Raw genomic sequence first — 23,098 nt, 5'->3', positions numbered from 1 at the left:
CCACTGTGTGACACAGAGTGTTGGACTGGAGGGGCCACTGGCCTGACCCAACAGGGCTTCTCTTATGTTCTTATGTGACACAGAGTGTTGGACTGGACGGGTCACTGGCCTGATCCAACGTGGCTTCTCTAATGTTCATACATTCATCAAAGCCGTTCTCCTTTAGGGAGGGCCTGCAAGGCTGCTGGCTGGTGTTACCTTGAATACCCATGAGCCTGTCTCTGGGCGGTACTCCAAGAACCGGGCACCCTGCTTCCGAGAGACGGCCTCCAGCCTGCCCTCGTAGTTCATCTCCATCAGGCGCTCGGGGCTCTTGATCAAGGCTCGGGAGGTTTTGTCGGTCGGCCAAACGCAATCCAACGTGACTTCAGCTCGCCTGTGAGAACAAAGAACAGGGTTTGAGGCCTGAGACGTGAGCATGCCAGTGGCAGCGCCCACAATTCCAAGGAAGTGAGCCAATATTCCACTGCACTTAAACGCTGGATTCACCTGTTGAGGCCTTCCCCGATGGGCGGCTTTAGGTCATCGTTAGGGTAGACGATCACCTCTTTCCTGCAGATGTGCACGATCTCGTCGAGGTCCAGATTAGTTAGACTGACTTCTCCTTCGAAGTAGATGGAGCCGTAGCCTGGTGGAGACAACCGAGACTGTCATGAACATATGAAGCTGCCTTCTACTGAATCAGACCACCCTTAGTCCATCAAAGTCAGTCTTGTCTCCTTGGACTGGCAGCGGCTCTCCAGGCTCTCTTGCTGAGACTTTTCATGCCTACATGCCTGGAACTTTTTTTGTTGGAGTTGCCGGGAGTTGAACCTGGGACCTTTTGCTTACGAAGCAGATGCTCTGCCACTGAGCCACAGCCCCATTCATGGCTCTCCAGGGTCTCCAGCTGAGGTTCTTCATGCCTACTTGCCTGGACCCTTTTTAGTTGGAGATGCCGGGGATTGAACCTGGGACCTTCTGCTTCCCAAGCAGATGCTCTACCACTGAGCCACAGCCCCATTCATGGCTCTCCAGGGTCTCAAGCTGAGGTTTTTCACGCCTACTTGCCCGGACCCTTTTTAGTTGGAGATGCTGGGGATTGAACCTGGGACCTTCTGCTTACCAAGCAGATGCTCTACCACTGAGCTACAGCCCCATTCATGGCTCTCCAGGGTCTCCAGCTGAGGTTTTTCATGCCTACTTGCCTGGACCCTTTTTAGTTGGAGATGCCGGGGATTGAACCTGGGACCTTCTGCTTACCAAGCAGATGCTCTACCACTGAGCCACCATCCCTCCCCTTGAGCTACCATCTCTCCCCTGTCAAACCTGGCTGCTAAAGGATGCCAATATGGTGGAAGTTCATTGGTCAAAGGATACTCCCTGTGTACTCCCAACCCTGCCCCCCAACGGTAACAGAAATGTGGATGTTCATCCTTGGAGAGATTTATTTATTTTATCAAATTTATATCCCACCCTCTCCTAATAGGCTCAGGGCGGCTAACAAGTTAAAAACTACACAGAATATTAAAAAACCCCAAACAGAATATACAATAAAAACAATTCCATACACCTTGCACCATGAGAGTCAACAACTAGAAAATGCATCCAGTGGGGAGCATGAGGCTCTGCACTCCACTAGAACCCAAGGCACAGACTCTGGAAATGACAAAACCTTCTGAGACTAAATGTACCTCTCCAAAAAAAATGTGGGTTCGAAAAGAAGTGCTGGGTTGACCGTAGGTGCCAGGTGATGTTGGACTGGGGGGAGGGGGCGGGCAGACTGTAAAACGTTTTAAATCAGAGATATCCAATATGGCACCCACAGGCGCCACGACACCCAGAACCTTTCGTGGCAAAGGAGGGCTTTTGTCTAGTGAAGCTCCTGAGAAGACCCTGGACATCTGACTGACTGCTCTGATTCCCAAAAGCGCTGTTTTACAGCAGCTGCCACCACAGCTCAAGAACCTCCACTGCATGACGTCAGGGGCCTCTCTATCTGCGGGACCGCCTTTCTCCGCGTGTTCCCCAGAGAGCACTGCATTCAGGGACAAAAAATCTATTGTCCATCCCTGGACCAAAGGAGGCCAGGCTGCGGCTGACGCAAGCTAGGGCCTTCTCGGTGGCAGCACCAGAATTGTGGAATGCTCTCCCGGAGGCCATAAGGGCCCTGCGGGATCTCTCTATTTTCCGCAGGGCCTGTAAGACCGAACTGTTTTGTCAGGCCCTTGAGATCTAACCGGGAGAGAGCTGCCACCTTACATCATTACAGAGTACTAGGTGATCACCGCTTATTTTATATTGTAGTGATACAGCACCATGGATTTTTAAAAAAAATTTTTAAATTGTAATTATCTTTTCTTGGTTTCAATCTGTAAAAATGAATGTTGGCAGCCGCCCTGAGTCCGCTTGCGGAGAGGGCGGGAGAGAAATGTAAAGCCATAAATAAATAAATGATCGACTGAAGTCCCATCCAGGGAGGGCAGCCATGTCGGTCTGAAGCAACAGAACAAAACAGGAGTCCAGCAGCACCTTGACGACCGACAAAGTTTTATTCGGAATGAAAGCTTAACAGTAGACTCCTGCATGACTGAAGGTGAGTGGCGGCGGCCATTTTGTAGCTGGCTCCGCCTCCTGCGGTAGCCATTTTGTAACTGTGCCCATCACACTGCGGCAGAACTCCAAAGATGCTTTCAGGCTCCAAAAGGTCGGGGGCCCCCCGGCTTTTAAAAGTTCAAAGCAGCCGCATGAATTGCTCCTGGAAGGAAAAGTCAACTAGCGCAAATAACCGAAGACTGGGAGTTCTATACGAACAGGATCCAGTCAGCAGACAAATTACTGCATCTCCTAAAGAACTGAAGCTTTCGTGTTACTTCTCAAGGTGGCATTTATTTAGAACAGGGGGGGCCAAACCTGCTTAACATAAGAGTCGCATAGAAAAATGTCAGATATTTGAGAGCCGCGAGCGTAAGACGTGAACGTCAGATGCTTGAGAACTGGGAGGGAGGGAGGGAGGGAAGAAGGAAGGAAAGAAAGAAACTTTAAATGCACTCTCTAAGCTGCTGGCTGGCTTGGCTTGGAGAAGTGGCTTACAGGGAGAAATGCCTTCTCCAAGCCAGCAAATGGGGTGGTGGAGACTTCAAGAGCCACACAATATGTGTGAAAGAGCCACATGTGGCTCCTGAGCCAGTTTGGTCACGCCTGATTTAGGGAATGCATAAGGTTGCTGTTCCCAGAGTCACAGAATCGGAAGGGACCTCCAGGGTGATCTAGTCCAACCTCCTGCACAATGCAGGAAATTCACAAATTCTTCTTTACACACACACACGCCCAGTAACCCCTGCTCCATGCACAGAAGATGGCAACAACAACAACAATTTTTAAAAGCCCCTCAAGTCCCGCTCGAGTAGCACACAGAGGGCATCAATGGCGCAGCACCTAAAGACAGGGCCCTCAGCTTCCCACTCATGCAGAAGAGAATTTGCCCGCACCTTCGGACAGGTGGCAGCACAAGCGCACGCAACCCCCCCCCCTCACCTTTACGGCCTATGGTGAAGTTCGTCACCACACACTCTCCCTTGTCGCTGGTCATTCTGGCCAACTCCTCCATCGATGGAATTGTGTAGTAGCCCCATCGGGTTAAGCAAATCCCTAAAAGAAAAAGAGAAGCTTGGATGAAGAAAACCCTTCTCTCCTCCTGACCACAGAGCAAAAGCCCCACCACAGTAGGTGTCAAGCATGGTGAAATTCCATTGATAACTGATTGTTTTAGGGTCCTGCCTAAACCTGATCTGTGAAGCATCATGGAGGATCCAACTTTGTTAGCCTGTTATTCTTTCCCTTCCCCCGTTTTGCTTTATGGCTTGTAAATAGAAGTAGTGAGAACCGAAACCAAGTAATCAGCACCTTCCCGTACATTCCACTAAGGGAGCACAGGACATCTGGAGAAAGCAAGGACGAAGCCCTGATAACACTATGGGAACGTAGACATTTATGATAGTTTGTGTGTGAATGCTACTCCGCACCCCCATCCCTTGGAATCCTTTTGAAGTAAGCCTTAAAAGTATTGTATCAATGTATCAGCTTCATTACTCTCAAGAACCTGCTATACCAAAGTATCGGTTTATCAATAAACGTAGTCTTTGTAGCAACTTCGACTCATCATTGAACCCGCATGCTTGACAGTCGGAACCCAAGAGCGCTTGCTTCCAAGGCCCTGATGGGCAAAGGGAGAGCCAGGGCGCCACAGCGTACATGACAAGGCCAAGAGGAAGCTGGAGAAACAGCTTTGGTGGGACGCTGGCACAATTCAGATCAACGGCAGGCAGCAAGAATACACACACACACAAGGCCCTACAGACCTCCTCTGCAGTTAACCGGAAGTCATTCAAACTAGCAAATGGAAAAGCCAAAAGTCCAGGAGCACATAAAGACTAACAAAATTTATGGCAGGGGAGGAGCCTTCATGACTCACTGCTCACTTCAGGTACCTGAATATTCTTCAGTTCTTTTACTGCCACATAAAGCAGACAAACGCTCTGAAATTATCTTTCTGGAATATGCCACGTGGACCACTGGCTTCGTGCCACATACAACACCTTGTCGTTCCACAGGGCAATTATCAGGAGACTCGCACTAGCAAGTTAGCGGCTTCAAGCGGACTCTTCTGAAGCAGTTTTGCTGAGCCAGGCTTGAGCGTGGTGCAGACAGCATCCCAGTTCCCAGTGTCCCCTCCAAGCTGAGTTAATGTGAGCTCGCTCAGTTTTTTAGCCTCCAACTCGCACGTTTCTGTCTTAGCTCAGGACAAATGGTCCCAAAGGAAACCAATCTATGCAGGAGCTCAGAACCTTCATGCTAGTAGCTCACAGAGAAGAATTTCTGCTCACAAGAGCTTAGAGGAAGCATTGGTCACCACACACCAGAGAACTCAGAACAATGGAAAAAACAAACACAACCCCACCGCACCTTGTCGGTCCACAGGGCAATTATCAGGAGACTCGCGCTAGCAAGTTAGCGGCTTCAAGCGGACTCTTCTGAAGCAGTTTTGCTGAGCCAGGCTTGAGCGTGGTGCAGACAGCATCCCAGTTCCCAGTGTCCCCTCTAAGCTGAGTTAATGTGAGCTCGCTCAGTTTTTTAGCCTCCAACTTGCACGTTTCTGTCTTAGCTCAGGACAAATGGTCCCAAAGGAAACCAATCTATGCAGGAGCTCAGAACCTTCATGCTAGTAGCTCACAGAGAAGAATTTCTGCTCACAAGAGCTTAGAGGAAGCATTGGTCACCACACACCAGAGAACTCAGAACAATGGAAAAAACAAACACAACCCCACCGCACCTTGTCGGTCCGCAGGGCAATTATCAGGAGACTCGCGCTAGCAAGTTAGCGGCTTCAAGCCGCACACAAATGCTAAGTTTAACCTTAAGGGGAGGGGGGGATTTAGGAAGGTTAATCAGGGATTAGAAAACAGTGCTTGCACAAGTCTAAAGAAGAAGAGTTGGTTTTCGTATCCCACCCTTCACAACCCAAAGGATCTCAAAGCGGCTTACAATTGCCTTTCCTTCCTCTCCCCACAACCAACATCCAGTGAGGTAGGTGGGGCTGAAAGAGTTCTGAGAGTGCTGGGATTGGCCCAAGGTCACCCAGATGGCTGCATGTGGATCAAACCCGGCTCTCCAGATTAGAGTCTGCCACTCTTAACCACTACACCAAACTGGTTCTCAGTCCCTAAAGCAGAGGTGTCAAACATATGGCCTGGGGGCCAAAGCAGGCCCCCTGGGGGATCCTATCAGGCCCCCGAGCAACTGGCTGTTGTCTGCTTCCTTCTCCCTCTCTCTTGCTTCCTTCTGCATCTCAACTTGTTTTGCCAGGCTTGCTCAATCACACAGAGCAAAACCTCTATTTTCTCCATTGGCTGAGGCTCCTCCCCCTCCTGGTCCCCTGGGGAGGGAAGGAAAGACCAGAGCTTCTTAGTTCCCAGGATCCCAAGGGAGAAATACAAAGAAGGCACCTTTAAGACCAACAAGTGCTAATGATTTAAGTTTTTTTCAAAAAAAAATCTTTAGTCATGTTAGTCTGTGTCCTTCAAAAAGTTTACATCTCTGCTACCTAATCTTAAATAGGTACACACCCGGCCCGGCCGGACAAGGTCTCACCAGTTTGTAGTGGTTAAGTGTGCGGACTCTTATCTGGGAGAAACGGGTTTGATTCCCCACTCCTCCATTTGCAGCTGCTGGAATGGCCTTGGGTCAGCCATTGCTCTCGTAGTTGTCCTTGAAAGGGCAGCTGCTGTGAGAGATCTCTCAGCCCCACCCACTTCACAGGGTGTCTGTTGTGGGGGAGGAAGGGAAATGAAATTGTAGGCTGCTCTGAGACTATGTCCTTGAAAGGGCAGCTTCTGTGAGAGCCTTCTCAGCCCCACCCACCTCACAGGATGTCTGCTGGGGGAGAGGAAGGAAAAGGAAATTGTAGGCTGCTCTGAGACTCTGTCCTTGAAAGGGCAGCTTCTGTGAGAGCCCTCTCAGCCCCACCCACCTCACAAGGTGTCTGTTGTAGGGGAGGAAGGGAAAGGAGATTGTAGGCTACTCTGAGAGTCTGTCCTTGAAAGGGCAGCTGCTGTAAAAGCCCTCTTAGCCCCACCCACCTCACAGGGTGTCTATTGTGGGGGAGAAAGGAAAAGGAGATTGTAGGTCCATCAGTGGCTCTTAGCCACAGGGTATTGATGGAACTCTCTGTCCGGGCCAATGATACTCTGTATTCCTGGTGCTTGGGTGGGGGGGCACAGTGGGAGGGATTCTAGTGTCCTGGCCCCACTGGTGGACCTCCTGATGGCACCTGGTTTTTTTGGCCCCTGTGTGACACAGAGTGTTGGACTGGAGGGGCCATTGGCCTGATCCAACAGGGCTTCTCTTATGTTCTCTTAATATTTGAATGTTTTTTTACTGACATACGCTGCCCTGATCCCTGTTTTGAGGGGAAGGGCGGAATGGGAATCTGGTGTGTTATTGATGATGATGTTAATTAATAATAAATAATCAACAGGAACTTCTCACTGCTGGCAGAATGGAATGTCACCTCGGTCCCTCTTGGCTGCTCAAAGCCAGGAGAGCCAGTTTGGTGTAGCGGTTAAGTGTGCGGACTCTTATCTGGGAGAACCGGGTTTGATTCCCCACTCCTCCACTTGCAGCTGCTGGAATGGCCTTGGGTCAGCCAGAGCTCTGGCAGAGGTTGTCGTTGAAAGGGCAGCTGCTGGGAGAGCCTTCTCAGCCCCACCCACCTCACAGGGTGTCTGTTGCGGGGGAGGAAGGGAGATTCTGAGCCACTCTGAGGCTCTGTCCTTGAGAGGGCAGCTGCTGTGAGAGCCCTCTCAGCCCCACCCACCTCACAGTGTGTCTGTTGCGAGGGAGGGAGGAAAAGGAGATTGTAGGCCGTTCTGAGACTGTCTTTGAAAGGGCAGCTGCTGTGAGAGCCCTCTCAGCCCCACCCACCTCACAGTGTGTCTGTTGCGGGGAGGAAGGAAAAGGAGATTGTGAGCCACTCTGAGACTCTGTCCTTGAAAGGGCAGCTGCTGTGAGAGCCCTCTCAGCCCACCCACCTCACAGGGTGTCTTTTGTGGGGGAGGAAGGAAAAGGAGATTGTAGGCCGCTCTGAGAGTCTGTCCTTGAAAGGGCAGCTGCTGTAAGAGCCCTCTCAGCCCCACCCTCCTCACAGGGTATCTATTGTGGGGGGAGGAAGGGAAAGGAGATTTAGGCCGTTCTGAGACTCTGTCTTTGAAAGGGCAGCTGCTGTGAGAGCCCTCTCAGCCCCACTCACCTCACAGGGTGTCTGTTGTGGGGGAGGGAGATAAAGGAGATTGTGAGCCGCTCTGTGACTCTGAAATTCAGAGTGGAGGGTGGGATATAAATCCAATACCATCTTCCTCTTCTTATGTCAGATCCGGCCCTCATAACAAAGGAGTTTGATCCCCCTGCCCTAAAGAGCAGCTTTAGGGGCCATGACGCATTTCCGAGGCAGCGCGGCCAGAAGCCCTACCTGCGGGGTGCACCTGGTGCGTGTTCTCGGTCTCCTTCTCCCGGTCCTCCTGCAGGGAGTCCTCGTGGAAGGAGGCGTCTTCGCTGCTGCCTTCCAGCCTGTTCCGCAGGGCCGCTCGCATGTTCAGGGCCATGATGGTGTCGTCCACATGGTTCTGGTGCTTGTGCAGGAGGCTCTCCGGGGTCTGAGGGACAGGCTTCGCGATGGGGTCGGTGTAGAAGCTGGTCACCTCATGGCGATCGTCTTCCTCGTCCTGCTCTCCGGCCGGCCGGTGGTTCTCATGGATGGAGCTGGAGAGGAAGTGGAATCTAAGAGGAGGGGGTGGGGAAAGGTCACTCTGGTTTCTCCGAGGCAAACTGCCTCCATTCCCACCAACTCTCAAGAGGCAGACAAGGGGCGAGGCCCCCTGGAGTCAAGCACAAAGCTCTAGGCCAGGGGTGTCAAACATGCAGCCCAGGGGCTTAGTCAGGCCCCCCAGAGGGCTCCTATCAGGCCCCCGAGCAACTGGCTGTCATCTGCTTCCTTCTTCCTCCCTTCTGCATCACAGCTTGCTTTCCCAGGCTTGCTCAATCGCACAGCCATTTACAGCAGGGGCGTCAAACATGCAGTCCAGGGGCCGAATCAGGCCTCCAGAGGGCTCCTATCAGGCCCCCAAGCAACTGGCTGTCATCTGCTTCCTTCTTCCTCCCTTCTGCATCACAGCTTGCTTTCCCAGGCTTGCTCAATCGCACAGCAGAGCTACAGAGCAAAACCTCTCTTTTCTCCTATTCTGAGAGAGGAAGGGTAGCTTATTTTTCCAGGCTCCCTCAATCGCACAGCAGAGCTACTGAGCCAAGCCTCTCTTCCTCCTATTGGCTGAGGCTCCTCCCCCTCCTGGTCCCAGGGGAAGGAAAGAAAGAGCCAGAGCTTCCTTTGCCCAGTTCCCCAGATCTCATGAGAGAGATACAAAGTAGACACCTTTAAGACCAATGTTTTAAGCATGTTTCCTTTTACTTTTTAAAAAATCTTTAACTGTGTTTGTCTGTGTCCTTTATAAAGTTTCTATCTCTGCTACCTGGCATGACATTTTATGATACACGTGGCCCGGCCCAACAAGGTCTCATTTATGTCAGATCCGGCCCTCGTAACAAATGAGTTCGACACAGCGTTCACAACGTTTTCACAGCAGACTTTTTACGGGGTGGTTTGCCATTGCCTTCCTCAGCCTTTTACGCTTTCCCGCCAGCAAGCTGGGGACTCATTTGACCGACCTCGGAAGGATGGAAGGCTGAGTCAACCTGGAGCCGGCTACCTGAACCTGGCTTCCGCCGGGATCGAACTCGGATCGTGAGCAGAGCCTAGGACTGTAGTACTGCAGCTTTACCACCCTGCACAACGGGGCATGTATCAGATTATAAACAAAGAGATACAGAAATGACAAAAAAGATCATATGCAGCTATACATTCGACAACTGATCCTTGATTACTAAACTCAAGAATACTAGTAATTAGAAATCCATCAAATGCGGATGTGAAATCCTAACATTCAGAAAGTATCTTTTAAAATTCATTTTTGTGTATGTTTTATAATAAATGATACACACTTTATGACTTGGGGTATAGAGACCTTGACCCTCCAGTACACAGTGTGCATTTGGGTTGAGTTTTTTCCACTTTCCCCTTTCTTTGTTCTTTGCCCCTAGTGAGGTTGGCCGCCAGTCGGGTTCTTTGGACTGGACCGCCAGAGGTGGTCAGGGGAACGCCAACCCTGTTTGCTTCAAGAAGGCAAAGTTATCTTCACAACATGGGATATTGTGCTGGCAAGTTGAAGTTCCTCTTTCCTGCAGGTTTAGGTGCTCGTATGCTCCTGCATACATTTTTGTTAGCACCCGAGGCTCGTGCTTGCAGGAGACGCCAAACCCAACTACCTGAAATAGATCTTTGGTGCACTGCGTACTGGGAAGTCTGGATGTCGTTTCTACTTTTCATTCTGCTGTGGAAGTTCCATAGGCAGGTCAATACAGCTCTGGCATTGCTGTATGCTCTTTGCATCACTGACACAACACTGAGCCTGTAGTGTATCGGTAGCTATACGCGCCCATTCGCAGAGGCGACTGGGCTGTCCCAGGCGCCCCAGCTCAGGGCGCGGAATCCCCCGCCAATCACCAGCTGTGGCGGGAAGTTTAACAGGTCAGGATTGGCCTGACCTGTCCAGTAGGCTGTACCGGGTATTGTACATAAGCGGGACCCGGCCCGCGTGTTAGCTCTCTTGCAACGTGCTCTTAATAAAGAATGTTGCCCTACTCGTGTCTCCCGACTGAGTACGTTACAGAGCCACTGCAAGAAACGACGGTAGGAACTGAAGTTCCCGAGCTACAGTTCTGTTTACGGAAGCATGTGTGATTTGGATCATATGGCTCCAGGCCTGGCCCGTGGCAGCCTGGTGGAGGATGCCCACCGTCCCTCTCTGTGACACCTCCCCCTTCCAATTTTAACACCCGGGGAACCAGCAGGAAAGTGCTGGTTCCTGGGGCTTTTTCAAGTTGCCCCTCTCCCGCCGATCAGGGCAGTGGCAGTGAAGAAAAGCAGCAAGCTGGTGAAAGTCGAAGGTCCTGAGAGTGCAGGAAGGCCAGCACAGGAGACGCTGGCCTCTCCATCAGCTGATCGGCGGGGTGCCTTAAAAGAGCCCCGGGAACCGGCCCTTCACCACCGGTTTCCCAAGTGTTAAAAATTGGGTGGGAGGGAGGGGGAATCCCATGCATTATCTTGTAAACCTCTATCATGTCACCCCACAGGTGACGTTTCTCCAAGCTAAAGAGTCCCAAGCGTTTCAACCTTTCTTCATAGGGAAAGTGTTCCAGCCCTTTAATCATTCTAGTTGCCCTTTTCTGGACTTTCTCTAATGCTATAATATCCTTTTTGAGGTGCGGCGACCAGAACTGCACACAGTACTCCAAATGAGACCGCGCCATCGATTTATACAGGGACATTATGATATTGGCTGATTTGTTATCAATTCCCTTCCTAATAATTCCCAGCATGGCGTTGGCCTTCTTTATTGCAATTGCACACTGTCTTGACATTTTCAGTGAGTTATCTACCACGACCCCAAGATCTCTCTCTTGGTCAGTCTCTGCCAGTTCACACCCCATCCACTTGTATTTGTAGCTGGGATTCTTGGCCCCAATGTGCATTACTTTGCACTTGGCCACATTGAACCTCATCTGCCACGTTGATGCCCACTCACCCAGCCTCAACAGATCCCTTTGGAGTGCCTCACAATCCTCTCTGGTTCTCACCACCCTGAACAATTTAGTGTCATCCGCAAACTTGGCCACTTCACTGCTCACTCCCAACTCCAAATTATTTATGAACAAGTTAAAGAGTATGGGACCCAGTACCGAGTCCTGCGGCACCCCACTGCTTACCGTCCTCCACTGCGAAGACTGCCCATTTATACTCACTCTCTGCTTCCTATTACTCAGCCAGTTTTTGATCCACAAGAGGACCTGTCCTTTTACTCCATGACTCTCAAACTTTCTAAGGAGCCTTCAATGAGGAACTTTATCAAAACCTTTCTGGAAGTCAAGGTAAACAACCTCTATTGGGTCCCCTTTGTTCACATGTTTGTTCACCCCCTCAAAGAAATGTAACAGGTTAGTAATAAGCCCTTTTCTCCCTTTCTCACCATACAAGAACTCGTGGGCATTCGATGAAATTGCTGAGCAGTCGGGTTAAAATGGATAAAAGGAAGTCCTTCTTCACCCAAAGGGTGATTAACATTTGGAATTCACTGCCACAGGAGGTGGCGGCAGCTACAAGCATAGCCACCTTCAAGAGAGGATTGAATAAAAATATGGAGCAGAGGTCCATCAGTGGCTATTAGCCACAGCGTGTGTGTGTGTGTGTGTGTGTGTGTATAATTTTTTTGGCTACTGTGTGACACAGAGTGTTGGACTGGATGGACGATTGGCCTGATCCAACATGACTTCTCTTATGTTCTTAAGTGGCACAGAGTGTTGGACTAGAGGGGCCATTGGCCTGATCCAACAGGGCTTCTCTTATTTTCTTAAGTGACACAGAGTGTTGGACTGGATGGGCCATTGGCCTGATCCAACAGGGCTTCTCTTATGTTCTTATGTGACACAGAGTGTTGGACTGGGTGGGCCATTGGCCTGATCCAACAGGGCTTCTCTTATGTTCTTATGTGACACAGAGTGTTGGACTGGAGGGGCCATTGGCCTGATCTAACAGGGCTTCTCTTATGTTCTTAAGTGACACAGAGTGTTGGGCTGGAGGGGCCATTGGCCTGATCCAACATGGCTTCTCTTATGTTCTTATGTGACAGAGTGTTGGACTGGATGGGCCATTGCCCTGATCCAACTGGGCTTCTCTATGTTCTTAAATGACACAGAGTGTTGGACTGGATGCGTCATTGGCCTGATTTAACAGGGCTTCTCTTATGTTCTTATGAGACACAGAGTGTTGGACTGGAGGGGCCATTGGCCTGATCCAACAGGGCTTCTCTTATGTTCTTATGTGACACAGAGTGTTGGACTGGAGGGGCCTTTGGCCTGATCCAACAGGGCTTCTCTTATGTGACACAGAGAGTTGGACTGGATGGGCCATTGGCCTGATCCAACAGGGCTTCTCTTATGTTCTTATGTGACACAGAGTGTTGGACTGGATGAGCATTTGGCCTGATCCAACAGGGCTTCTCTCATGTTCTTATGTGACACAGAGTGTTGGACTGTAGGGGCCATTGGCCTGATCCAACAGGGCTCTTATGTTAATTACAGCCGAGGAAGGCAAGCGTGACTTGACTGCTTTCCTGTCCCTTCCCTACAACACCTGGCCGCGCGGGCTCCCACACAACACTAACTTCTGGACTAGAAGGTTTGCAAAATGCTCCAAACTCAACTACTGCAGCTGCTTCTACAAGCAATTTATTTCAGGAGAAAAAGAGGAGGAGTTGGTTTTTATACCCCAATTTTCACTACCCAAAGTCATCTCAAAGTGACTTGCAATCGCCTTCCTTTCCTCTCCCCATAACAGGTGGGGTTTGAGAGAGAACTCTCCAAGAACTGCTCTTGAGCAGAACAGCTCTTTGGAGAGCTGTGACTGACCCAAGGTCACCCAGCTGGCTGCACGTGGAGGAGGAGGAGTGGGGGAATCAAACCCGGTTCTCCAGATTCGAGTTCGCTGCTCTTCACCACTACATACCGTTCCCCATTTTCTGGATACTCAGAGGGAGAGGCGAGGTCTTCGGCTTCACCGCTGACCGGAGAAAACAGACTGCTGATGTTCTTCAGAACCAGTTTCTTGATTCTCTTCCTGAAAGACCCCAAAGCCCACAGACATCTCTTGAGAGGGTGTAGCAATAACTCAGTCCGGCCAGCCTGGTTACACCCTGCTCTTATGGCTTTTAAAGAACCCTGGGACACTTAGAAGACTAACTTATTGTAACATAAAATTTGCTTGCTAATCTACAAACTCCATAGTATGCGCTTTTGCCATGATAACCTAACACATCTATAACCCGCTAGAAGAGCGACCCCAACTTTATTGAGCTTGTGGGCATTTTCTGGGATTCTGACACAGCATGCATGGCACAAGAAGAAGATGATATTGGATTTATATCCCACCCTCCACTCCGAAGTTCAGAGTGGCTCACAATCTCCTTTCCCTTCCTCCCCCACAACAGACACCCTGTGAGGTGGGTGGTGCTGAGAGAGCTCTTACAGCAGCTGCCCTATCAAGGGCAACTCTGCCAGAGTTATGGCAGACCCAAGGCCATTCCAGCAGCTGCAAGCGGAGGAGTGGGGCATCAAACCTGGTTCTCCCAGATAAGAGAGCTATGGCTGACCCAAGGCCATTCCAGCAGGTGCAAGTGGAGGAGTGGGGAATCAAACCTGGTTCTCCCAGATAAGAGAGCTCCGGCTGACCCAAAGCCATTCCAGCAGGTGCAAGTGGAGGAGTGGGGAATCCAACCCAGTTCTCCCAGATAAGAGAGCTCTGGCTGAACCAAGGCCATTCCAGCAGTTGCAAGTCGAAGAATGGGGAATCAAACCCGGTTTTCCCAGATAAGAGTCCGTGCACTTCACCACTACACCAACACTGGCTCTCCAGTCAGCACACTGGGGATCTAAGCACTGGAATATCCAGACAGCAACGGCAATTCCGATCTCAAGCAGTGGGAGGGACTTCCAAGGTCTTACTGCTCAACCTCTCTGCAGTGGGCAATACCTGAAAATGGCCTCCATGCAAGCCAAGCCAACTCATGTGAACATCTGGCTGCATCTGCCAAGAGAAGGGCTGCTCCGGATTAAGACCACCAAGAATCACCCAGGAGAGAAACTTTCAACTTCGCCCCTTCTCCCTCTTCCCTTCCACCTGTCCCCCCAGACTCACTTGGGTATGAAAGCCCCATTGAACAGGGCTGGCTCGTCGTCGTCCAGGGGATCAAAGAGGTGAGACTTGGAGGACCCCGTCGTCTGCAAAGCTTTCGGCCGCAACCTCTTCGCAGGGCGAAGGGTCAGCTTGTAGTGAGTGGGCGTGGTCAGCGCCTTCTGGGCCATGGGATTGGTCGGCTTCAGTCTCTGCAAAGAAAGATGCAGACATGTGAGCACCTGCAGTCAGGTTTCGGCTCAGACACTGATGTTTGCGCCCCAAATCAGGACTGCGTGAGACTCCGTCTGAACTCCAATCAAGCAGGCTGGGCTTAGCTTGCGTAGGGCCTCAGCGGCAAATACAGAAAGAATTCTAACTGGCAGCTGCCATCCAACCGGTGCATTTCTCGGACGGTACACTGCAATCCCTATCCTGCTTCGTGATAAGCTCTTATTAGGTAGAAACCAGAGTCTCAGGAGCACCTGTTCGTTTTGGATGCTCCCATAAGAGCATGGGAGCTATTTCCGTGTAAATAGAAAACCTGTGTTTCAAAACTGGCACAAAAACTATTTGTCACCGCACCTCAAAAAGGATATTACAGCATTGGGAAAAGTGCAGAAAAGAGCAACTAGAATGATTAAAGGTTTGGAACACTTTCCCTATGAAGAAAGGTTAAAACGCTTGGGGCTCTTTAGCTTGGAGAAACGTTGACTGCGGGATGACATGATAGAGGTTGACAAGATTATGCATGGGATGGAGAAAGTAGAGAAATGAGTCCTTTTCTCCCTTTCTCACAATACAAGAACTTGTGGGCATTCAATGAAATTGCTGAGCAATCGGGTTAGAATGGATAAAAGGAAGTCCTTCTTCACCCAAAGGGCGATTAACATGTGGAATTCACTGCCACAGGAGGTGGTGGCGGCTACAAGCATAGACAGCTTTAAGAGGGGATTGGATAAAAATATGGAGCAGAGGTCCATCAATGGTTATTAGCCACAGTATGTGTGTGTGTATATATATATATATATATACACACACATACTGTGGCTAATAGCCATTGATGGACCTCTGCTCCATATATATATATATATATATATATATATATATATATATATGTGTGTGTGTGTGTGTGTGTGTGTGTGTGTGTGTGTGTGTGTGTGTGTATACGTGTGTATATGTATGTATGTATATGTGTGTGTGTGTATATAAAGGGACTTTTCTCCCTTTCTAACAATACAAGAACTCGATGAAATTGCTGAGCAGTCGGGTTAAAACAGAAAGAAGGAAGTCCTTCTTCACCCAAAGGGTGATTAACATGTGGAAATCACTGCCACAGGAGGTGGTGGCAGCTACAAGCATAGCCAGCTTCAAGAGGGGATTGCTTAAAAATATGGAGCAGAAGTCCATCAGTGGCTATTAGCCACAGAGTGTGTGTGTGTGAGTGTGTGTGTGTGTACACACATATATTGGCCACTGTGTGACACAGAGGGTTGGGCAGGATGGGCCATTGGCCTGATCCAACATGGCTTCTCTTATGCTCTTAGCAGCAGAAAGGACCATCTAAGACACAGATAAATCTGATTGCAAGATCATAGCACCGAAATGTAAATTTTTATGTCTTGTGGTTGTTAAATTGTTTTATGGTTTTTATCTTACTTATTATATGTCCATGCATATGCATGAATATGTAAGCTGCCCTGAGCCCGCTTCGGTAGGGAGGGCAGGATATAAATGGAATAAATAAAAGCTTATCGTTTTTGTTTCAAATACATCTGACGGGACAACATGCACCCGTATTTCTTTAGTTTTTCTCAACCAGATACTTCGCTGTTTATAAGGAAGTCCTGGGGTGGATCCTTTGGATCCACTCCATCAGCCGTGACACTTCGCTGCAGATTTGAGGTCCGGGAGGAAAACACCGCCATTGGTAGAACGGCTTCAGTGGGACGCAACCTACTGCTTCAATCTAAAAGACTCCGGTCCTCACCTCTTCCTTCTTCTTTGGATCAGACATGGGATTTCTGAAGAGTGGAGAATCCCCGTAAGGGGAGTAAGTCAGGCTGTTGAGGTACTGCTGAAGAATGGCTTGCTGGGCTGCTGACGCGTTCGGGTCTGTCAGAGCTGCAAGCAAAGGAAAAGGTGCCTTGTGGGTTCTCATGCTGACAACAGAACAACTGTCAACAGGTAAGGACATTCCATGAAAATGAATCGTGGACATTCGATGAAACTGCTGAGCAGTTGGACTAGAACGGATCAAAGAAAGTCCTTCACCCAAAGGGCAATTAACACGTGGAATTAACTGCCACAGGAAGTGGTTGCATCTACAAGCATAGACAGCTTCAAGAGGGGATTGGATAAACATATGGAGCAGAGGTCCATCAGTGTCTATTAGCCACCGGGTATCGTTGGAGCTCTCTGTCTGGGGCAGTGATGCTATGTATTCTTGGTGCTTGGGGAGACAGTGGGAGGGCTTATAGTATCCTGGCCCCACTAATGGACCTCCTGATGGCACCTGATTTTTTGGTCACTGTGTTACACAGAGTGTGGGATTCGGAGGGGCCCCATCCCGTACTCACCCCATCCTCTGGCCGCAGCGGAGCGGCTCAAAAACTTTTTAAGCCGCACACCAGTCGCCCCTTTGGTGTCTGGACGGGGAATTGCACAAGCAAGGTGCCTTGGTGGTGTGAAACCACTAAGCCACCCCAAGATGTTTCTGGGGTGTTTTTTTTTTTGTAAAAAAACCAGAGTGCTTGACTCGTTGGGGAAGAAAAAGAGCAGTGCAGCCTCTGAGGTGCCTGGCCCCCACCCCCACCCCGGTCTGATCACACTAAGCTGCTTCATAGATAGGATGGGGCTGCCTCGCTGGGAAACATGGAGGGGGGGTTCTGGACAGCTCTTTTTGAGCCAGCCCAACATGGGACGCCTCCGATCTGATCCGCTCCTGAATGCCCGTCCGTTATCACCCTCAGAGACCCTACTGCCCTAGATGATTATAGCCTGCCCTATACTCTGAATCTCAGAGTGGCTCACAATCTCCTTTATCTTCCTCCCCCACAACGGACACCCTGTGAGGTGGGTAGGGCTGAAAGAGCTCTGACATCAGCTGCCCTTTCAAGGACAGCTCCTATGAGGGCTATGGCTGACCCAAGGCCATTCCAGCAGGTGCAAGTGGAGGAGTGGGGAATCCAACCCGGTTCTCCCAGATAAGAGAGCTATGACTGACCCAAGGCCATTCCAGCAGCTGCAAGTGGAGGAGTGGGGAATCAAACCCCGTTCTCCCAGAGAAGAGTTCACGCACTTCACCACTACACCAAACTGGCTCTCAGCCTTAGAGCACCTTACGGCAGGATACTGGACCTTCTGTCAAAAGGACAGGATCCCCTCTCCCTTGGAGTGAGAGTTCACACTTACCCACAGCAGGCTGAGGAGCTCCGAAGCCAAGTCCTGCAGTGGCTGTGTTAAATCCAGTGGCTCCAAAAGTGCCTGTCCCCAGAGTGCCTCCAAGTTTGGGCTGGGTGCTCCCAAATAAGGAAGTCTGCCCGGCGTTAAGGGCTGCAAAGAAAGGGAGAAAGAGTTTAGTTTAGTTTATTTACGATTTATATCCCGCCCTTCCCACCGAAGTGGCTCAGGGCGGCTCACAGCACATAAAATCTAACATAAAGTATTACATTTAAACATTTTACACAGTTAAAACATTAAAAAACATAACAGCTGTCTATTAAAAAGGGGTGTGTGTTTGTGGGAAAGAACAGTTTGAAGAAAGCCATCAAAACCCACCAGATCTCCACCCCCAAACCTCGAGGTCTTGCTTCACAAAAAAGAATTAACATCTCGCTCTAAGCTGCAACGGCAGGTATTAGAATAACCAACGCTATTAAAACCTGCCCAATCAGCCCTGGGGTTTGATACTAAAACAGTGGACGCTAACAAGAGGCCCCATCTCTACCGCTGTCCATGCAAGGAAAGGATGATACACTTGCAAGGAAGTCTTTTGGGGTTGTTTTTTTTTTAAACCTCAGTGCGGGGGGGGGAGGGCTCTTTGAGAAGCCCACACAACACCGCAGTCGGCTGCACTACAGCTAGATCCAAGCCCAACAGGAGAAGCCAACATATGGGGGCACAATGCACCAAGGACCCCCATCTAGCTGTTCTGCAGCAGAATCCTTTGACCAACACTCCCCCCTCTAAGATGTGGAGTCTTGGGAGCAAAAGTTCTGCTTTGCGAGCTGCTGGCATGGAAGTTAGGAGCTACTGAACGAATTAGTTTGCTCTGGGGCCATTTTTCCTGAGTTAAGACAAAAACGTGCGAGTCAGATGCTAAAGAGCTGTGAGCTAGCTCACACTAATTCAGCTTAAAGGAAACACTGCACATAAGAACATAAAAGAAGCCACGTTGGAGCAGGCCAGTGGCCCATCCAGTCCAACACTCTGAGTCACATAAGAACATAAGAGAAGCCATGTTGGATCAGGCCAATGGCCCATCCAGTCCAACACTCTGTGTCACAGAAGAACATAAGAGAAGCCCTGTTGGATCAGGCCAATGGCCCATCCAGTCCAACACTCTGAGTCACATAAGAACATAAGAGAAGCCATGTTGGATCAGGCCAATGGCCCTGTGGAGAAACGCCATTTTAGTCAGTGGTGGTGCTTCATTTGGCAGGGGTCAGTAAATCCCCTCAGCAGGCTTTGTAGCCTTCCCCTCACTCCCCCCCTCCCTTCCAGAGCCCAACCAACAACGCTAGGGGGAAAATCTCCTAGGCCGTTTTCGCACTAGCGTTTACTCCGGCATAGCACCCCATTTACCTCCGGATCTTTCCCTCGTTTTCCCACCTGTTGCTCCGGCACTGCGGTTTGCTCCGGCGCCGCAGGGTTTTCACGCCGGAGTATCTAGATCCACCTCCTTCCGGAGTTTTTGAAAACCTCCGGATCCACTCCGGATCCACTCCGCGGAGTTTTCTGTGGGAAATCCATCCACGCCGGATCGACTGCTGTGTGGGCGGCACCCTCTCCCTTTCCGTCCTCCCACCCCATCCACCCCCTTGGCCAATCATCAGCCTTTCGCGGCACTTCCCCAAAGTGCCGGCGCGGCCATTTTTTTTTTAAACTTCACAGTTTTGCGTAATAGCGATATTTCGAAATTAACAAAGAAAAAAAAAAACCTCCCAGAATAGCCTCAATTGCCACTTCAATTGGTTTCGTTAGAATTTTTTATTATTATTATTGACTTTAGTTGCGTTATTTCGTCTGCTTGGTGCGGTGGGGGCATACAGTAAACAAAGAGGAGCTGGATGCCCCACCGACGTCCCCGGGGAGCCGCGCTGTGCCTTCGTTCTTTGCCCGGCACCATCCCAAACTCGGTCTGCCGGTGCGCCTTCTGGGTTTGAGGTGCCCCCCCCCGCCGCAGCCCCGCCAAAAGTAAAGTTTGTTTCCAAGCAGGAAAAGGAGCTGCGTCTCCCTCGGGGCCGGCTGCGCTCTGGAGCCCCCTTTTCTTTCCAGCCAGTCCGGGGGGGGGCTGTCCCGAAATGCTGCAGGGCCCCGAAGCTGCGTCTGCCTAGAGGCGCGCCGAGCGCTTCTCCTGCAGACTGGGCGCCCTCGGGGAACCGCGGAAGGGAGCCGGGTGGGCGGGCTGTGCAGGCGCTGCTTTCCCCGTTGACCTCCCGCCGCTTGCCGTCTCCTTTGCGGTGCGTCTGCGAGAGGAGCCCGGCGGCGGCGGCTTCCTCCTGGCGCGCCCGCTGCGAGTGCCAGCCGGCCTGCTGGTGCTGGTGGATGGGGTTGATGGCGCCGTAGGAATAGCCTCAATTGCCACTTCAATTGGTTTCGTTAGAATTTTTTTATTATTATTATTGACTTTAGTTGCGTTATTTCGCTGTTGCGTTATACAATGTTGGGGGGGGGGGAAATCTAGTGCCGGCGCGGGCCAAAGCGTTCATGTGTGTGCGTGTTTTAAAAAGGCAATGCCTCCCTCAGCTGTGCCACCAGGATTTCTGGACCTGCACAAAATCGCCATGTATAAAATGGGAAGTAGAGCACGGAGGAAATCCCAGCGTCGCCACCCGGGAGGGAGCGAGGCTGGGAAAGGAAGAAGCTGCCACACACACACACACACACACACACACACACACAAACCCCTCGATTTCTCTCTCTTCGGGCTGTGGAGGATACTACAGCTGCAGCCAATCCATAAGCAGCAGCAGCACACGTGATGCGGTTTGTCCACGAAAAGAAGGGGAGGGAACAGCTCTATGTTACGTTAGTACGTTAGTACGTCATTACGAAACCAGACTTGCGCTTAAAAAAAAATGATTGACAGGGCATCGAACTCAAGTCGATGCCAGTGGGAAAACAATTTGAGCCGGGGCTTCAGGGAAGGCGACTCCGCAAAGAGTCACTAGTGGGAAAACGAGAAAAATGATCCGGACATAATTGCGCCGCGGAATAAGGGGAGCAAACGCTAACTGCGAAAACGACCCTAGAGAGGCAGGAAGTGCTGTTGTTCCTTGCATGTGTTAGGCAGGAAGAGAAGCCAGATTTGAACTGGGGCTCGAGCGAGCATGTGGTGAGCAATGGAGGCTCCTGCCTGGGAGGCCCCCAGGCAGGCAGACTAAGTAAGTAATTCACAAGACAGGGCAAGTTTAGATCAGGGCCAGCAGGACGCGTTTATAATCAACTTTTCTTTGTTATACTGGTTGCTGTGCTGGGCTGTGCTGTGCTGGGCTGTGCTGTGCTAATTTTGTAGATGCAACTGTTTTTGTTTTGTTTTTCTTTCCCTATCCTTTTCCCTTTTAAATAAAGATATTTTTACTGTTTAAATGCTGGCAGTCAATCTCTGTACCACATAGATCCCCAGACCGCTTTAGACCACGCTGTGTTAAGAAGGGGGGCCCCGGGTAAGAAGGGGAAAGGCATGCAGTTGGATAAGGTGCCAATCCTCCAGGGGTGCCCCAAAGAAGTGCTGAGGTCTCTGTGAAACCCAAGTGCAGGGTGGCAGAGGACCTGGAGGCCTAGCCTCATAGCGGGAGAGGGGGATTGGGAGTCCTGTTCCTCTCAATCTGAACCCCGGGACTGAGCAGGTGGTGGCAGCGCACCCAAGGGGCAGGAGGAGAAATAGCTCCCTCCAGGAGTTGGCGACTCCATAGGGAGCTGACGGGACCGGGTCTGAAGGCAGAATCGGGCCGGTTCCGTCACACTTGGCGGCAGCGGTGGGATAAGAACAAACAGAGAACTTGATTGGCCAGGCATTTTTGTTTTTTGATACGTGCAAGCACCCAGAGTAAGCAACAGCGGTTTTGTTTTATTTTCGGGTCAACTGGAGTAGGGAAAGTTTAGCTAGTTAGGATGGAGCGTGCTAAGATGCGGGAAATCCTGAAGATGACAAAGCCACAGCTCCAGGAAGAGTGTGCAAAGCACAAGCTGGAGTGTGACAACATGACTGTAGTAGATATGAAAGACCTCCTTTTGGAGTATCATCAGCATGCAGGGGCACTTGCAAAAGTGGCCCCTACCCAGTCAGAAGCAATTTTGCGGCTACAGATGGAACTGGAGAGAATGCGTATCGAGGCGGACCAAGACCGCAGACGGGAGGAACGAGAGAGAGAGGAATGACAAGCAGAGAGGGACAAGATCCGCAGACACCAGGAAAGAGAGAGGGAGGAGATCCGCAGACAGGAGGAACGAGAGAGAGAGGAAAGACAAGCTGAGAGGGAGCTGAGACGAGCTGAGATCCGCAGACAGGAGGAAAGAGAGAAAGCTGAAATCCACAGACGGGAGCGGGAAGAGCAACGTCGCCATGAGCTTGAGGTGCTACGTATGGAAGCTGAACTAAGCAAAGAGATCCAAGTCACCCCCAAGGACTTTGCAGTGTACCAAGAGGGAGAAGACCCCTCCATATACCTCTCCAACTTTGAGAGGGCAGCCAAACAGTGGGGGATTGCAGAGGAGGACTATATGTCTTACCTCTGTAGCAACCTGACTGGAGAACTTTCAGCCATCTATTACAGCATGCCTATAGAAGATGGGGGGATAACTTTTGCAGGCTATAAAGCCACTGTATTTAAAAGGTTTAAACTGGGGCCAGACCACTCCCGAAAGCAGTTCAGGGGTTTGGCTCCACAAGAAGGTAAATCCTATTCTGAATGTGGGGTAATGAAGGAACAAACAGTTCCAGTGTTATTGGGCCGGGATTTGTTGGTTGGCCAGTACTCTATCAAGGCTGTACCCCGCAGCCAAACCCCCAGGGGAAAGTGGGAGGAGGAAGGCAACTTTAAGGAAGCCACCTCACCACCAACCAGGGAGGGGGAAATAGCCCAGGTTACTGAGGACGAAGAGAGGGCAGTCACCCAGGAGGGGGAGGACCAGCCTGTCTCAAGCCCTGGAGTAGGGTGTTCTCAAGGGGAAGAGGGGTGTAGCTTTCCCCAAGTGCAGCAAGAGGTTGTCGATGTTCCTAGCAAGGAAAGGAACCTTTCTAGCATAAAGGATGTGCATGCTGAAGAGACCAAGGTGGAGAGTGGAGATTTCACAGGAGGTTCTGAGAGCAGCAAGGCTAATGTGGGCTCAGAGGAGCACATAGCTGAAGGCTTGGGGGGACGGGAGCGGTTCCAGAAGGAGGTCCGGAGCGGCCTTAGGTTGGAACCGGTTCACCAAGTAGCTGTGGATCAGGAAGTGGGATCGTCCGAGACGCTCTCAAAACAGGTCGTCTTGAAGCAGGGCAGACAGGAATCCTGGGAA

At 50.7% G+C, this 23,098-nt stretch overlaps 1 protein-coding gene and 1 non-coding gene across 2 annotated transcripts in view; both read right to left on the bottom strand.

Moving 5' to 3' along the window:
• LOC132567811 (nuclear pore complex protein Nup98-Nup96-like) overlaps positions 1-23,098 on the bottom strand; it is a 90,139-nt gene that overhangs the window by 41,178 nt on the left and 25,863 nt on the right. Inside the window, 9 exon segments of the mRNA XM_060233494.1 lie at positions 199-376; positions 490-628; positions 3,517-3,630; positions 8,006-8,313; positions 13,208-13,318; positions 14,396-14,583; positions 16,362-16,495; positions 17,786-17,926; positions 19,719-20,168. Coding sequence (XP_060089477.1) covers positions 199-376; positions 490-628; positions 3,517-3,630; positions 8,006-8,313; positions 13,208-13,318; positions 14,396-14,583; positions 16,362-16,495; positions 17,786-17,926; positions 19,719-20,168 — 1,763 coding nt within the window.
• TRNAT-CGU (transfer RNA threonine (anticodon CGU)) lies at positions 793-864 on the bottom strand. The gene has a single exon. It is a non-coding gene; the product is annotated as a tRNA-Thr (tRNA).

Source organism: Heteronotia binoei, chromosome 2 (genome assembly GCF_032191835.1).
Source record: "Heteronotia binoei isolate CCM8104 ecotype False Entrance Well chromosome 2, APGP_CSIRO_Hbin_v1, whole genome shotgun sequence".
Lineage (NCBI taxonomy): Eukaryota > Metazoa > Chordata > Lepidosauria > Squamata > Gekkonidae > Heteronotia > Heteronotia binoei.
This window is presented reverse-complemented; position numbering and strand designations above follow the sequence as displayed.